An 18,793-nucleotide genomic window follows, 5' to 3' on the forward strand; every position below is an offset into this window, starting at 1 on the left:
TTTTTCTTGTTTGTCAGTTAGTTTCAGTTTGGCATGTTACCAATACTTCTCACACACCATTATAAAATCTTGGTGGATCTAACATGCATGCAATTACATAAGGTGGTAGGTTCCATGTGCTTATGTTTATTTACAAGAAGGAAACAAAATAAAAAAGTTTCCAGTTTCTGCAAGTTTGATGCTTTTTCTTTCCTTTTGGCTTCTGTCTTTTATCTTGTTTGTTTTGTTATGGCCTTTAGACCGTAAATACCTTTTATTTGTGAAACATGAAAGTTGCTCCAGAAGATGGGAAGCTGTACTTTTTCTTATACGAGTCGATTACAGAAATTTAGATACATTTATATTTGCCTGTTATTACCGGGAGATAGTGATAGCCACTTGACCAAAGTCGGGCGGCCCCTGAGACTGGAACCATCGACCTTATTGTAAGATTATGTGACGATATATTATTGTTAGGCAGTGCTAGTACTATTCGAAAATTTTCGCCCCTAACTTGTTTATATTCGTTATTGTTGTGTTTGTCTGGCTTTGACGGAATGAAAATAATAGATTGGACAAAATAGGTAAATATCAGAACTCCATTTTCATAAGATTTCTCGCGGCTGTGGAGAATCGTCGGGTACTAAGAGACAGGAAAATTGCAAGTTTTCCAGTCGTAACAACTCCTTGATCCTAAAGATGCAAATTCTTAATATAAGTGGTCCGGTTTTCAGATCTTTAGGGTCCCATCACATGAGACTGTGTGGGTAGACTCACGATCCCAAATTCGATTTCTCACGAGCGATTTAAATAGGTAATCACAGTGGTGGGATAGTGTGCTAGTCATCCTTCAAGATTAGTCAGAGATGTGCAAAATACAACATAACTTCACACAGGTAATTGCAGCGTAGAAATACAAACGAATAGAAAAGATGATCACCGTGCTCCAGATATCAATAGGGCATACTTCACACGGGTTCAAGATTATGTACAGTATAAATCCTGATGTAAAATCCTAACGGACATAAATATTTTTTACTTGCTACTATGATGCAAAAAATAAAATAATTGAACTCATACTATGGTACATTTACAGATCCTCATGGACCATGGTTATTACATGATTATGACTTCCAGCACACAAGTACAGAGGCCTGAGGGCTTCAAATGCCTCTGATGATTCATATATAAAATTATATACACCTCTTCTTTTTCTTCATTCCATTGTTTAGGCCGATACTTGCTCCTTGTTCGTTTCGGTTCACGAATATGTGGACTCAATGACTTTACAAGAGAAGTATATTCCAGTCTTGGCTACCTTGCATCTTGGGTAACTTTCTTTACATGTCAACGGGCGGACTTTTCTACGCAATCACAAGACAGAAGTCAGCCTTCAGGTTGATGGTTAATGTGCTATTTTAAGGCCATTACTAGCAGGGATGATACTGTAATAAAAGAAATCCAAACTCTTAAGAATTTCTAGGATTTGTATCTCACCTTAAAAAGAAGATCATAAGCGATATGGTCCCAGGGCAATGATATGGACATCAAGCAGCATTTGAGGGGAAGCATCTCGTAATCAGAAGTCTGACTTGCACCAGCGGCTGCATAGGCATGCTTTGCAGCAACTGATGCAACATTTGCAGCTCTACGAACAATTTCACCAAATTGGAACCTTCTGTTGGAAGATTGGCCTGGTGAGTGAGGTGATAATATCTGCAGGCTCTGATCTGATTTGGTATCACCATGATTCAGCAGATGACAGAAGTTACGGAGACATTGAAACAATTAGATTCAGTAGTACTTTACAACAATTATCATAGGCATATTTAAGATATTAAGAACCGGAAACAGGCTCAGAAGGGGTCATAACTTGAAGAAACAGAAGGCTTTTGATAGTCAGAAATTTAAATAGGAGCTAGCTAATAGATTCAAATGAAGAATGTTAACAGATTTATTCAGAAGCATAAAAAAAGGACGTTCTCCGTAAACTATTACTCAGAAACAAATCGATAACTAAAGTGAATCTCTGTTAACTTGGCCGGAGTACATATAAAGTTATAAACAATATATCCCAAGCATGTAAAAGGGGTATTCATATAATATAATATATTGTTATTAGAAAACAACTGTGTAAAGGTAATAGTAAGTTAAAGTTTCACTGCAGGGCAAACATTTATGCAGAAGGAAAATAAACTTTGATCAAACTTTGGAGATTAACCGATTTCAGTACACTATAAGAAAGCAATCCATATAGTACCGTGATTTAATGAAAAGAATGAACGTAATTCCTAAATCACAAGTCTAAGCCTATCGAATCCTCATCACAAAAAGTTCAGGACTAAATATCAGATATCTATAGATAGAACGGCCTCTGTTTATATATGGGATAATAATCTAAATAAAGATATATTCCCCTTGCATATTTTAGTAATTGACTAATCATGGTCACTAACAGACATTAATCGATCAAAATACTGATTTGGAGACTGAAAGATATTTAGGAGATCACATTTTGAAACCCCGCTTTTGAATCTTGGTAGAAATCTAGGCAGTAAATCATAATAATCTAACTAGCACATTTGGCAAATTATTAATTACTTTCACTTGTATCTTCGACTTGCAAGTCAAAAGTATAATTTTTGAGCCTATAAATCTAAAATGTCAAATACTGTCCACGCATAAACAAGAATATGAAGCAAAATGCAGGAAAGTGAAAAGAAACAAAATCCTATCTAGAAACAATGAGAACAAGATAAGATATCACCATAGATTTAAAAAAAAAAAAAAAAAAGGCATTTACCTAAAACACCAGAAACGGCTACTTCAACTTGTCCACGTCCTCCGGGACCTTTCATGTATATCCTATCTGTTTTGCCATTAGAATTACCAAGAGATAGAAGGCTCCCGAATCCAGATTTTCCCTCTGTATATCAGAGGAGATGGAGTTTTTGAACTAAGAAAGAACAAATGCAAGTATAGTCATACTAAAGCAGAGTGACAACCGTTCATATTAAGGGATTGGATTCAACTACATTTATAAAATGAAGAAAGTGACCACGCTATATTGATTACTAAACCAAATTCTAAAGCTTTTTTTTTTTTTCGAAAGGCAAGGAAATTCATTGATAAAATAGAGTTACATCAGAGTAGATCATATCTAAATATGTTTCAGCACATAACCCAACCAAAATAACTACTATCCCAAAGATAATTTTCTCCTTAACTTGCCTAGATACCATAAAATATTTCTTGAATGTACTAAAACAAACCTACCATCTCATAACTTATCTAGAACCCTGGAACCAGATCAGAGAAACCCAAAAGACACAGCCCAGTCTATAATCTCTACGACCTCCACCTCTTCACCTGCAGCATCTACCTGAATTCCAGCCTCCTCCTGAGCATGCACCTCAACATCTTCAACAACAGCTTGATCCTGCTCACTCATTTGGTTTGTACAACTAAGCATGGTTAACTCATAACCCAATGTGAGACTGAGACATTGGTATCTGCACCTTTCTTGGCTAGATAATCTGCCTCATAATTTAAATCTCTCAAAATGTATTTAACCATAATATTATTGTGACTCCCTGTAGAAATTAATAGTTCGTCTTGCACTCTCCCAATATTTGATGCCAAATCCAAATATTTGCAAATTAGCTTTTTACAGTCCGAATATATAACTAAATTCCGCTTATTCCATATGGAAGATGCAAAAGATTTTACCATGAAGTCCAGAGCTGACCATTCTGCATCAAAAGAGTTGCTAACTTTTGATGGGCCTGAAAAGTAAAAAATGCAATCTCCATTTTTCCTGTATATAACACCTCCAATGCCTGACTTTACAAGGCCATTTTTAGATTTAAATGATCCGTCCACAAAGCCAACTAAGTCTGCTGCCTTGCTCATGAGTTCTTTGAATTGCATTTTCTCAGAATTGGTCAAAACCCCCATTGGATTACCATTCCACCATATTACAGAACTCTCGTGTATGAGATTAAAAGCCAGACACCATTCTTTCGCTTGCTGTTTAATCGTAGCTACCAAGGACTGCACATCTGTTTTAACCTGATTAAAATTTTCTTTGTTTCGAGCCAACCAAAGAATCCACAATGATGCCCTGACAACTATTTTCCAAACCTGCCTTGCCTTCTTAGTTGAAAATTTCTTGGACTGATCCCACAAGCTCTTAAGAGAAATTTTCTTAGGCAACAGAGAACTTAGAAACCACCATGCTGAAATATTATTCCATACTTGCCTGGACATCTCACATTCCAAAAGCAAATGAACATCTGTTTCCCTCTCCATTCTGCACAATGAACATGCTACATCGTCGCTAGAGATGACTCCTCTGGAAGCCAATAACGATTTAGTTGGAAGAATACCAAGATGAACCTTCCACAAAAACAACTTGATTTTCTGAGGGACTTTCAATTTCCAGACAAACTTCCAATCAATTTGTGGACTGCTATGCCAAAGTAACTCTGTTGCAAGCTTTGTTGAATAAATACTCTTGTTGTTTGCCCACTTAAGAACATCCTTGTCAGATCCTAAAGAAATTTTCTTTACAATTGACTCTAGTTTGATGACTTCTTCCACTTCCCAGCTCCTAAGTGGCCTGGTCCAGAACATATGATCCTCCAGTGGAATGCCTTGTGACCATTGTTCTAGTACACTGGCAATAGACATACTTTTGAATATAGACAATGAATAAAGTCTTTTAAAACAGTCCTTCAAAGGCTTATTTCCTTCCCAGCAGTCCTCCCAAAACAACACTGACTGACCATTACTCACACTCCACTGAAAATTATTATGAGCTATAGCTTCCCTCAATTCTGGAATGTTTGCCACTCTGATTATTGCTCTGAGACTATCAGAAGGTGATTTAAAGTTGCTCTCCTCCTGCAACCTGCTAGTAACATCACACTTATACTTGCTCCTTAACCACTTATTCCAGCTTCTATTTCTCTCCTTAATCCACCTAAAATGCCACTTTCCTAGCAATGCTAGGTTCTTCACTTTTATTGGAACTATGCCTAACCCTCCTTGACTCTGATCTACAAACCTTCTCCCAAGCTATAAGGTGTAATTTCCTGTTTTTATGAGATAATGGATCCATGTGTCCCCACAAAAAATTCCTTCTAACACACTCTAGCTTCTTGACAACTGCTGCTGGTATTTGATGTAAATTCATCCAGTACAAAGGGAGACTATCCAACACTGATTTCACTAAGGTCAACCTTCCTGCCTGATTCAGACAATCAGCTTTCCACTTAGCAAGCTTCAACTTAACTTTCTTGATCAGAGGCTCCCAGAATGCTTCTCTTTTTGCAGAACATCCAATTGGCAAACCTAGATATTTTAATGGCCACACCCCAATTTTACATCCTATAGCTGCTGCACTTTCGCTGAGCTCATTGTTAACCGAGCTCGAAGCGAATATTTCACTCTTCTCATAATTAATTTTTAAGCCTGATAGCAACTGAAAACACTGTAGAACTGATTTAACACCTTTAGCAGATGATAATGTGCCATCCAAAAAGATGATTGTATCATCTGCAAATTGTAGATGTGTAATTTGCTCTGAAGTTGATGTAAAAGATATACCTCTAAAGATGCCTTTGGACGCTGCCTCTTTAAGCATAATGCTAAGCACTTCCCCCACTAAATTAAACAGGAGAGGAGAAATGGGGTCTCCCTGCCTTAGTCCTCTTTGAGGGATGAATTCTTTTGTAGGAGATCCGTTCACCAAAATAGATACTCGCATAGATTCCAATAAAGTCTTAATCCAAGAGATCCACTTCTGATCAAAGTTCATTTTCATTAGGACCTGCAGCAAAAATTCCCAATTAACAGTGTCGAAAGCTTTTTCAAAGTCTAGCTTGAGGATTAAGCCTTTTCCCTTCCCTCTCTGAATTGTATGTGCCACTTCTTTAACAAGGAGAATGCTTTCTGAAGCTTGTCTGCCTTTTATGAAGCCTGTCTGAGTATCCTCTACTAGAAGTGACATATGAGAAGCTAACCTTGTGGCCAAGATTTTCATGAGTAGTTTCATTGCAGAATTAATGAGACTTATAGGCCTATAGTCCTTAATGCATCCTGGAGTAGTGACTTTAGGAATAAGAAAAACGAAAGATGAATTCAAACCTTGAGGAAGACTAGAGGACTACCAGAAAATATCAATGAAGCTAATTATTTTCCTTCCAATGAATGGCCACAAAAACTTGAGGCTCCTGATGTTGAGCCCATCAGGATCCGGTGCCTTATCTTCTGCTAGAGAATGCAGTGCCGCTTCGATTTCCAAGACTGAGAACTTTCTAACCATATGATCTTTATCTGCATCTGCAAGCCTTGGCAGAAGTAAATTACCAAGGGTGAGTATCTTGATGTGGTTGCTTTTGAAAAACTGAGAATAATGTTGTAGAAAAGCTTCCTTGATTTGACCAGCTTCTGTTATCCAGACCCCATTCCAAAATAACTTGATTATGTTGTTCACTCCTCTACGCTTCTGGATAGCTTGATGGAAAAATTTAGTATTTCCATCGCCCAGAGCCACCCAATCCATCCTTGCTTTCTGCCTTAACATTGAATCTCTCATGACATACAACTTTTGTAACCTGTCTCTGACCTCTTGTACTGACCTAATATCATATTCATCTTCATCCAATTCTGTTAGTCTCTGCTCTAACAGCTTGATTTCAATGTCCAATTCCCCTTTGCCTCCCTTTGCATTGCATTTAATAATAGCTTTTATTTTCTTCACAGCTTGAGTAAGAGATATATCCTCCCAGCCATCTCCCTGCTGAATCATTGTCTTGATGCTTTCAGCCAACGTATCATTCAGATAACAATTAAAAACTCTGAACGGTTTAGCAACCACCTTCTCCACACTGCTATACAGCAATAAAGGCTTATGATCAGAATGTTTTCTGTTCAAAGCTTTAACCTTCCAACTTGTCAATTTAAACCACAGTACATCCACCAAAATTCTATCCAGTTTACTCCTTTTTCCATCATGTCCAAACCATGTATATTTCCCATTTGTCATGCTTATTTCCAACAGATTATGATCCTCAATCATCTCATTAAATTCCTCCACATCTTTTCTTTTATAAACGCAGTTCGCTCTCTCTATATCACTTCTAATGCAATTAAAATCCCCCACAAAACAGATAGGCTCATCCTTAATGCGTCCTAGTATGCTAGCCATTTCCCTCCATAGTATTCTTTTTTTGTCCAGGGTTAAAGGACTGTAAATGTTAATTATGTGAAATCTGAAATCCACATGTGGAAGCTTGAGAGTAACCCATATCCAATACTGACTCTGTGCCAAAGCCACATATTTCACCCTATCAAGATACCAAAAAATGACCAAACCTCCCGATAACCCTCTAGAAGGCTGACATGCCATACCAAATTTCTCAAGGTGTCTCTTGTGTCACAGGAGGTATTTCCTTTTCCTCATGATTAACATATACAGTAACAATTGCACCCGGACCAACTGTTTGATCTACTTGGGATTCCTGCTCCTGATCTTTGCCATTTAATTCTACTGATACTTCTGGACTTCCTCCTGCCGAATCTTTCTGAGATTTGTTTGTCTTTTCTTGCGAAAACTCCATAGGAAGAACTTTTCCCAGTAGATAGTTCTTGTCTAGAACTTCTTCAAAACGAATCTTTTTATGTGCTCCCTTGTACATGATAGTTAGCTCATCCCTAATCAAATCAGAATCTGTGGTGTCTAAGCAAATTAATGGATTGAAGAAGTCCCCAAATCCATCGCTTTGATATGACCAACTAATCCAACGTCCCAGTCTATCTGTAAAAGCTTTTAGATTTTCTTCTTTCCATGCCGGCATAGGTAATCCCTTACACTCTAACCAAGCCATTCCAGAAATAACATAGTCCTCTTCAATAAAATTTCTAGTTTGACAGAACCACACCGACATGTCTGTTTTGTCCCAATCATCCCAATTGTCACTTTCATCCTTTCTAATAAGAAATTTTCTTGATGATAATGAATTAACTTTATACTTTCCTAATCCCATCTGTATAAAAGTTTCTTGCAGACTTTCAACCTCCGCATCAAACCAAGTGTATCCTATCTTACATCCCAGAAGTGCTTGCTCCACCTCCTCATCAATCTCCACTTCTATGAATTCAAACATCTTCTTACTGAAAGAAATGTTTCCTTCTGCTTTATCATCTTCTCCAGAATTTTTAATGGAGTCTCCTACCTTTTCCTCCTTATTTGATGATTTGATTACATCCTCCTTGGCTATTCTGCCCCTGTTGAAATTCATACTAGGTATGGTCTCCTTAGCCCCTTTACCAATTTTAGGGTTGCTTACCCCATTGTTGATCGTCATCTTAATCCTGTTGCCTAACAATCTATCCATCTTGGCGTTGTTAATTATCGCCCCCGCCTCTCTTTCACTATCTGTATGAATAAAACCATATCTTTTCCCCGATATGTCCCTTTTCCTTGGCAGTATAATATCTACCACACGCCCACATGATTGAAACAGACTCCAAATTTCTCTTCCCGTAGCCTCCACTGGAATATTATGCAAAAAAATAGTTACTACCCCCTTACTTTGCTTACCTGGACTAGTGTCTTTTCTTTTTCTGCTCTTTACCTGCTTCCATTCATTCTGCAACGCCCTATTTTCCCCAGATTGAAAGCCCTTTGTGTTACCCAACACATCCATGTAAGTTCTTGATAACTCTTCCTTCCCCGATTGATATTTGAATGCTTCCAGGCTCCTTTTATGTATCTGATCTAAAGCTACATTGACTGCTGCTTCCTCCCTTACATTTAACCTCTCTAACACCTCTCTATCTACCCATTCATTGTGAGCCCAGATGAAACTTAGTAGTTGCTTGTCCACAAGCTCCCATCTCCCATCCTTAGAAACCCTACTTCTGACTGTTGAGTTCAAATTTTGAAAATCGCCATAGCTGTCGCTCTTGCCGCTTCTAGAGAGAGCCATTTTGTGATATGGTAATGATCAGGACAAGTTTAATTCTAAAGCTTTTTTTGATACAGCATTTCACATAACTTCTCAGACTAATTCTTTTAAGTTCACATATAGACAATGACGAAGCACCATAGGGGCCAAGGGGGGCCATGGCCACCCCTAAGGTCCCCATAATATCAATACATTTTCTATTTTATATGTATATTTTTGTTAAAAAATATAAAATTTTAAATTTTGGCCCCCCTCTCAACAGTTAAATTTACTACATATAGGAGTTGGTTCACTTTTTTATAATACTAATAGTTTGATAAATGAATTTCGAGATTTCGGGATTTACAAAAAGTAGGGTATTTAATTTATATGTAAATTACTTTTTACTTTGATTTTTGTATCAAATATGTTTTAATATTATTTTGAATTGGCCCCCGTTGAGATTTAGGTCTAGCTTTTTCCCCATATATATATATATATATATATATATATATATATATATATATATATATATATATATATGGGATAGTTCAACGGGGAACTCCCTAATCGTGGTAACTTGGGAACTTTTAATCTCAGCCGTAGAAGTTAAATGCTATTAGACGCACGCTAGTCCTGATGTGGAAAACCCAGACACATGGTCCACGGCTTCACGCTGCCAGGATTTGCTTTACTCTTCATGTTAACTACATTTGTTAGTTTTAATTTTTTTTTACCACAACATATTTATATTGTAAATTTATAACTTTTGCTATATTCTTGAAATATAGTCTAAAAAATAAATTATATAATAAATAAACTACAAAACATGTGGAGAAAATATAAAATTTAATATAGACAAGAAAATACAGAACATAAAAAATGTTATAAGGAAAAAAGGTGCAAATTGTGACAAAAAATATATATAATAAAAAAATTATATTAACCAAACTACAGAACATGCGGAGGAAAAAAATAAAATTCAGTATAAACAAAAAGTACAGAACATAACAAATGTTATAATAAAAAAATGTACAATAATGTAACAAAAAATAACATATAACAACAAAATTATATTATAAATAAAATACAGAACATGTGGAGAAAAAATTCAATATAAACAAAAAAATACTGAACATAAAAAATTTTATAAAGAAAAAAAGAAACAATAATGTGACAAAAAAGAACATGTAACAAACATTGAATTACATAACAAATAAACTACAGAACATGTGGAGAAAAAAAATAAAATTTAATATAGACAAGAAAATACAGAACATAAAAAATATTATAAAAAAAGGTACAACAATGTGATAAAAAAACATACAACAAAAAATTAAATTATATAACAAACAAATTACAGAACATATGAAAAAAATATTAAATTCAACAGAGACAAGAAAATACATCACATAAAAAATTTAAGTTAACTAAAATTTACACGGTACTGTATTTTTTTTAGTTCATCAATGACGCAAAATATAAACAAATTAAAATAAAACATTAAATCATACAATTCAACAATCATAATAAAAATAAATTTATTTATATAAAAATAGTATTAACAATATCAAATTTTAAAATTGAAAAGTAGGTTGTTTTTATTTTTTATAATATATAGTATGTTTTTGTACAGTACAAAACAAGTACAGGACGTAGGGTTATCCGTGTCTTCCAAGCCTCTTTCTCCTATTCTTGCGCCGTGTCAGTTGTCTAGTTAAGTGTCAGTTGTTTATATATATATATATATATATATATATATATATATATATATATATATATATATATATGTTTGCACTTTTAAAATTTCTATGTAAAGCCTTTTACACTGTTTAGTCTCCTGATACTTCTACAGTTCTACTTTTTAGTTTTAAGGCTCTCAGCTGGATGTATATTAACTTGTTCTTTTGATGGATGTGCAGCCTTTTCATAGAAATATAGAATTCAATAGATATAAAAAAATTCAATAGTATACCTTCGTATGCTTCCCGAACCATTTGATAGCTGACAAATCCTGAAAAAAGAGTAAGCTGCAACGACAAATTAACAAACATTTCAATATGCTGGGCATTTAATAAAAAAATTTGAAGTGGACAAATAATAGTTGAGGTTGACGTTTAAATTCCAAAATCTCTTTAAGTATAGTAATGGACAGCAATACTGTTACCCACTTTATTAGACACGACGCGACTTATCCACAAAATTTCGGCCCTGTTTTTTTTAATCATCAAAATTATGAGCAAACAATGATGAAAAAGAAACAATAAAGCTGATTCTGTCACCAAAGCAACTAGTAGAAACAGCATCTAGACAGTAGAATCACTCCAGTTCCAGGCAGACTTGGAAGTCAAACGTTTCTATATTATATCAAAAATTAATATAAATATTCGGCGACTAATATCCAATATTTAGTGATAAAAAAGCATGCAGCATGCATATGAGCTCAAAAACACACAAGTGCACCACCAAAGCACTTTCCAACTGTTTTGACATAACTCAGATTCAAAGCCAGATAAGCTAAAGTTACATTTGAAAAGTACTAAAGACTAGATAACAACTCCTTATATTCTGTATATACACTTAGCCCAATAGTATTGGAGTAATGATTAAAATTCCATAAATTAACATATTAAACCTTTGTCTTGTTTGACTTTCTGGTATCTGTTTTACTTTTCAATGAAGAACTGTCACTAGAACTACAATCTTCTTGTGCCTTTTCACTAGGAAATGCTGCTCCACCGTTTGCATTCAGAAGCACACAGTAACAATGGTCTGTGTCAGTCAGCACCTGCAAAGCAGAATTTAAATAATGGATACTGCATAGAAATCTGGGAAAAAAAATTGGTATTGAGTTGATTAGATACTTTTTGGCTTTTTTCTAGCTTGACATAAAGGGGATGCTTTTCAGTTTTAATTTTTAATTTCTGTGTGGCTTATAGTCGCGTACTCTTAATCATTCATCTTTATCTAAGAAACGAGACTAGGACATTACACCAAATCATTGCCAGATCTCCTGGACTACTTTTATTATTTGCCTTTTCTTCCTGCCATGTACTATAATTTTTTAATACACAAGGAAAAAGATACGGAATCAGAGAGGGAACCTGTAACCAGTTAAAGATAAACTTATCATTTTAGAAATAAATAAACTTTTGACAAAACAAATAAGAATCATTTTATCAACTAGAAGATACTTTTCACACGAGCCATCACAATTGTGATACATTGTTACATTATTTATATAATTTGAGTAGGAACTTCTCGTTTAAAATGTTTAATTTTCCATATGTTCCAACTATAATTGATGTATCCTGGAATTCCCCCAGATGACTGCCGAAATTAACAAAATATAGCTATGCAACACAATGATATTTCCATGTTACGTTGAATTATCGATTATAATTCGACTTATGATTAACATTACAGTCCCTATTTGGTTTACCGGAATGGGGAAAAAAAAAGAGATTTGGAAGTAAAAAGATAGGATGATGAAGATTAGAGTAAAGAAAGAGATGGTGCATATATCTCTTATTTTATTTTTTTAAATTTGATGGAGGGAGGGGATGGGCATTTGTTTGCAAAATAGACTAACCAGATTCTAGCAAAAACTTGTGGAATGGAAGAACCAAAGAGCATTACATACATGTTTAACCTAGTGCAAAGTTCCCCTCATTTAACTCCTTCAGCTTAAACCGATTGTAAGAACTTAACAATTTTTGTAATAGTGGGATTTAACTATTAAACCAACTGTAATTTGCAATATACTTCATTTAGAAGCAGAGATGCATGAGCTATTATAAATGTCAACTAAAAAGCTATAGACTAAACATAATCTTAAAAAAACTGTACATATAACTAACAGCTAGACCTCGTGCTTCACATGAAAAACACATGAAAAACAATCCAGCATAGAAGCAAATTCTGCAGTTAGTTTTTTTAAAGAACTACGGACCAATTTCTGGTGACTAATTTTGGAATAAAGAAAAGACTTCAAATAACAAGTTAAAAAACAACATTCAGGAAACTGGAGGAAAATGAATGCAACTGATCAATCTTAATATAAATCCCCCTCTTTAATCTACCTTTCCCTGCTGTGCGTGAAGTTTGGAAGTGGCCTTGGTTGAAAATGACTTAACTTATTACATAATTATGCAAAGAAAGTGTATGACATGCAACATTAATTAAATGTATCACTATGACAAGTTAGGCCATGTGCACATCAGCAAAACCAACACTTCAGTTTGTGCATGGATCAAGAAACAGGCAAAAGGGGCCAAGACACAAGCCATTTAAAAATTTATAGGTTGGAATTACCACTTCGTCAAAAGTTGAATCGAAGTCATCAACTGCAAAGCATATATCTGGATAGGCAGGTATTGTTTCTGCTTCCTGGATAAATTGTAGCAAGTGTTACCGATTAGCAAAGTACAAAGTTTGAAGAAGAATCCTAAAAATACATTATTATCAACAAAAAAAGTTAACTAGCCTTTCTTGCATCCAAATGGAAGTTAACACGGCTCGGAGATGCATAGACAGTTTTTACAATCTGCAGAGAAAGCTAAATGTCATGCATCTTTACTATAAATAAGCGCTCAAAGAAAATTGCAAGCCAAACTTAGAGGCATCCTGACATTAAATTACACTAAGAGATGACAGAGATGGGATTACCTTCAATGTCAAACAAAGAAATTTAAACTAAAATGTAACATATAATAAGAGTGCCATGGGACAGGAATCAAGTACAAATAGCAACGTGACTTAACAAAAAAAAATAATGCCAACCTACAAAAAATCTTGGTAAATTATAACTGTTTAAGTATCAATGATAACTTTAAGTTTCTACAAAATATCAACCATGTTTAGAGAAACACTTAACACCAAGAATAATCACAAAACTCGATCAAGTAACATTTTTGAGTTGCAAAAATTGTCCGACTGAATTTGAACTCTGGCAGAAGGGAAGGACATATTGATTGTTCAGAACAATGGTGGAGTTAACCAGTAATGTGTAAGACATATTCAATTCCACCATGTTGTGATAACGTCATGGCATGGCTATATGCCAAAGTCAAAATTTGTGAAAAGTGATAATTTGGATAACTATTTGATAATTGCCAGAAGGCTCCTTGTTTTCCTATCACAAAGTCATACTACACTGTAAATATTTACTATAGTTGCAGCCTAGCAGATTTTTGTTGCACTAAAAAGATTCACGGTCCTGCTCTAAAACAACCTAAGTCAATTGTTCATTCAGATAAGTGATAAGAAAGTACAATTCTATGGCCAGATGGAGAAACAAACAGGTACATCACTCTATATGCAAGGCTAAAGTAAGGCAACATCCTTTATGGGTTTCCAGACTCTATAACCTGTCCTTGTTTTTAAATTTTTTTTTTTTCCATAACAGAGACTGCCCTCAGGAAAGAGCAGCCCCCCAGACACCTAACCAATGAAGGAATAAAGTCAACTTTATTCAGTCATTCTGCATTCAGAAAACTGATAATCGATAATATGCTTATCAAGTAAGCACCTTTACAGTGGTTGAGGATGTGCAATTCAGTTGCAAATTTACGAGTACAAGTACCTTATATATAGGAGACAATGGTGATTGTTCATCGCCTTGATGCCTCTGAAGGGCCTGACGACTGAAATCAAACAATAATTAAAAAAAAAAAAAAACCACAAGAAACCATATCCAAATTGGAATACATTTTAATAAGTTCATGAAACTAATCGAACATGGAAGACATGCAGGTTTTAAATAAATGTAGAGATTCACACTCATTCAAAAGTATATCAAGATCAACACTCTGAATGTTTTTACAGCAAATAGCTATATCTAATTACTACAAATTATAATTATACTCCATTTATATTAAGGGTAAATGGGTAATACAGCATAGTTTGCTGTGGACAGTCTGATGCTTTGCATTAGAGAAAGTCATACCATATGAGTTCACTATACACTAGAACTTGTATAAAATAAAAAATATAATACTATAACAGTGAAATTTTATTTTATAAAATAGTGAAATATGTGAAATATTATATGTAGGGCAGTGAATATCCATTATGTTTAATCTATTTAGGTACAAACAATTTTCCAGGGGTTTACAGTTATCCATTGTAAGAGGTTGTAGAGATATATTTTAATAATGTTTAATTTTACTGAACTTTATTCAACATCAGCATTACATTGTGTTTGCTTCATCTCTAATCCAGATGTACAGATCTAAACTGATGAAAAATCTCTCTATCTCCACAGATTCTAAAAATAGGAAGAGTATAGTGATGGGATAAGACCATACCAAAATGCACGTGGAGAGTCTCGAAATGAAAATTAAAGAACTAATCCATCTAAGAAACAACATAGAAGAAGAAGATACCTGCATATTGCAACTGTCACACTGAATGAAGTGTGGGCAATTAGGTTCAAGTAATATGAGCATCTCCAGTCCACACCTACTGTATTCTCGTCTACCAAGTTGTTCAACTGGTGATCAATGCATAAAATGTATGTCATTTTCATATAGTATACACTCATGGAGATCTTGTGAGCTGTTCAACTAGTGATCAACACATTATACGTAAGTCATATGCTCATTGGTCGTCTATTATTAAGTCGTGGACATTAGCAAGTAATGTCATTTTCAAGTGAAAAGGTGGTAGATGAGAAACTTTGTTTTTGTATTCAGCACAAGGACCAAATGGGGAAGTTGGGTTTAAAGCTTAAAAATGCAAAAAATATCAAGGACTTTCATGGATCATCTATGGACTATGATTAAAGGGTCAGATGCAACTCAAAGTCTCTTCATAACACAGACTCATAGTCTCTTTTATAACACAAAGGACAATGAAACAATGGCAAAAACGATGAGAGTGACAGATTACAACTGAACAGCCATGTCATCACTTTTGGAATAAAGTCAAGACTACCAAATTTCCTATACTTACATGTATAGGTACAACTTCAACACGAAGAACCTCTCAATAGCTTATGACTTACAAAACTAGAGAGGAAGATTAACTTATCCCCAAGTTTTGGATCTCTATAGTAAGTTAGTAACAATAAAAATGAAATCATATGTGGGTTCATCAATTTAAACTTGATAAAAGAGGTCAAAATGGGCATTCTAATTTCCACCTAACGCACGGGCATGAAGAGGATTAAACAGGTACTCTGGTTTATTTTACCTTCGGTGCCCACCTGCGTACAAAGTAAGGTGAACTGCCCTCCATATTGTCATTGAAACCATATCCATGCAAGCTCTGAAATCAAATTTATATTATAAGACATAAAATTAAGCATTTACAATTCAAATTTCAGAAAAATGAATACCTTCTTTCGGACAAAGAATAGGAGATCATCATCTTGCCGCTTCCGCGAATCCTTTCCACGGACGAAATACAAATCCATGACATCCTTCCAAAAGCCAAGATCCTTTTCGACATCAGTAGCCTCTTGATCCTCCGCCGCGATTTGCTTAATTAATTTCGAGTGCTTCCTCACCATACTCAACAACTCACAACTGTGTACCAACCAACATATCAAATTATCAATACAAAAACTATACTGTAAGAATCTACTCAACAATGTAAGGACGTGTTGCTGATTCCATTACAAAATTTACATTACAGCATTGCAGGACAAAAAGTTAGCCCTAATTTTACATAAAGACATTGCAGGGTAACCAATTAAACCGTGATCGGGGATCATAAGCCGAGCTAATAATTCAGCCATTTGACAGTTAAAAGGCATGTTACATTAATCAACTTATTGCATAAACTCCAAAGTCTAGACATATTTGCATTACAACATCGTGCTCAGGGATCATAAACTGACTGAATAACTCAGTCATTCGACAAGTAAAAGGCGTGTTCATCAATCAACATATTGCACAAGTCCAGAGTCTAAACATATTTACATTACAACATCGTTATCAGGGATCATCAACTGACCTAAAATCTCGGTAATTCGACAATTAGAAAGCGTGTTTCATTAATCAACTTATTGCATAAACTCCAAGGTATAAGGATAATCAGATAACAACATCGCGATCGGGGACAATTAGAACACGTAATTCAGTAATCAACTAACTGCGTAGAATCGAGAGTCTAAACATATATATGTACTCTATGCAGTGTTCTAAAAGTCGGCGATTAATCGGGATTAATCGCCGATTAATCGCTGTTCGGTCGGCCACCGTCTCGATTAAGCGTTAATCGGTGAAAAAATCGTTTTTTCTGAAAATCGGGATTAATCGGTCAAAAGTCGGGATTAATCGGAAAAAGTCGGTCAAAAATCGGTGAATTTAAAAAAATTAAAAATAAAAAGCAAAAAAATCTTAAAATTCTAAAATTTAATTTTAAATAAAACAAAAGGCACGGAAATGACAAAACACATAAATTAAAGTTGTTTTATTACCTTCAGTCTTTCAATATTAACTTTAAACTCTAATTACATAAATTTGCAATATCTTCCTTCGCAGATTCAATCAAATTCAAGTTTATATATGAGATGACTGGACTTGTATATGTATATAAAGGCATGTTTTGTGTTATAAAAAATCATTAATCTTTTGATTTTATATGACTATAAATTTATACTATATATAATTATATTAATATATATAATTAAAAAAATAATATTAAATTGATTACGATTAATGATCCGATTAATCACTCCGATTAATCTCCGATTATCCGATTAATCGCTAGACGGTGCCTTCACCGATTAAGTCCGATTCCCGCTTTTTACAACACTGACTCTATGCATCATATAAGGGAGCTGAATTTCAATATTAGAGGTAATTAACAGATGAATTACACAGTAAAAAGCAATGTTACTGAGAGATAAATATAAACGAGTAAGCCCTAGATAATACCGGGACGGAGTGTCGACAACATCGCGTAGCATGTTTAACAGCAGCAGCAGCTACAAATTAGTTGTGGATTAAATGGAAAGGGGAAGAGAGGCACGGTTTCCAAAGCGGGTATGGATTTAGCTCAGAGAGAGAGTCCAAGTAAGTCAGTGAAATTTAAGGAACTTTTAGGGCTTTTTCTTGGAAGTTGGGAGAAGATCAGAATGATACTCCGTCCGTTTCAATTTATATGTCGTTTTAATAAATTTTTTTGTTTCAAATTATTTGTTAGTTCAACTTTCAATGCAAATTCATATTTTCAAAATCAATTCTACACCACATATCTCTTATTTATATTTTCTAAATCAATCTCACTCCACATATTCTAATATTTTTCTTAAACTGTGTGATTTTTTTAAAATGCACATCTAATTTGAAACGAAGGGAGTATCTATCAGGGTTGAGTATCATGACCGAACCTGTAGACCTAAAACGTCTTTCCAACCCGAAAAGATAGAAAACATTTTTCTTTTTTCAAGATCGAAATTCTGTCTGGGACATAATCGAATTTTAAAAAACCTATTTATTATATCTTATAATAATAGTCATTTTTATCGAAATCTTTTTCTCATAATACCTGTCTATATTCATTTTCAATATAATTGTAATAATAAATTATCATCCCTTTCCTATTTATTTGTCATTCCTACGATAATACTGATTTTGCCATATTTTATATGTTTATTAGTCAAATTACGTATTTATCATTCTCAATTACAATGATAAACAGAGAAGATGGTAAGAAAAAGCTAAAATACTAATTTGTAAGATGTATCTAAGATTTTCCTTCAAATTTCAGTTCAACATATTAATCTAGTTGACGATTTTTCAGAGATCGGAAAAAAAAAAATCAGAAATTCGGTTTGATAAATTAATTTAGTTGACGATTTTCTAAATACCGGAGAAAATCTGAAATCTATTCAGACCAGCAGGTAATGT

At 34.4% G+C, this 18,793-nt stretch overlaps 1 protein-coding gene across 2 annotated transcripts; it reads right to left on the bottom strand.

The window, feature by feature from the left end:
• Positions 1-848: 848 nt before the first annotated feature.
• On the bottom strand, positions 849-18,015 carry LOC108228018 (uncharacterized). Of its 2 annotated transcripts, none has more exons than XM_017403475.2 (12): positions 17,819-18,015; positions 16,273-16,462; positions 16,128-16,202; positions 15,320-15,426; positions 14,518-14,578; positions 13,420-13,479; positions 13,248-13,322; positions 11,569-11,721; positions 10,909-10,963; positions 2,783-2,905; positions 1,477-1,709; positions 849-1,338 (listed from the first exon to the last, which is right to left on the bottom strand). In XM_017403475.2, exons 1-12 carry the CDS (start codon positions 17,848-17,850, stop codon positions 1,327-1,329), a joined length of 1,176 nt encoding a protein of 391 aa, XP_017258964.1. In that variant the 5' UTR covers positions 17,851-18,015; the 3' UTR covers positions 849-1,326. The 2 variants fall into 2 exon arrangements, with proteins under 2 accessions (XP_017258964.1, XP_017258962.1); XM_017403473.2 differs by having other exon boundaries at positions 849-1,343.
• Between the last annotated feature and the right edge of the window lie 778 nt (positions 18,016-18,793).

The sequence above is a fragment of the Daucus carota genome, chromosome 6 (genome assembly GCF_001625215.2).
Source record: "Daucus carota subsp. sativus chromosome 6, DH1 v3.0, whole genome shotgun sequence".
In the NCBI taxonomy this organism is placed as follows: Eukaryota; Viridiplantae; Streptophyta; class Magnoliopsida; order Apiales; family Apiaceae; genus Daucus; species Daucus carota.

Excerpts from the sequence above, each read along its gene's own strand:
- LOC108228018 (XM_017403473.2), bottom strand. The coding sequence starts at position 17,850 with ATGCTACGCGATGTTGTCGACACTCCGTCCCG. Across the intron at positions 15,427-16,127 it reads TACGCAGGTGGGCACCGAAG|TTGAACAACTTGGTAGACGA; the intron begins GTAAAATAAACC and ends ATTGATCACCAG. Across the intron at positions 1,344-1,476 it reads CTTATGATCTTCTTTTTAAG|AAAAGTCCGCCCGTTGACAT; the intron begins GTGAGATACAAA and ends GTGATTGCGTAG.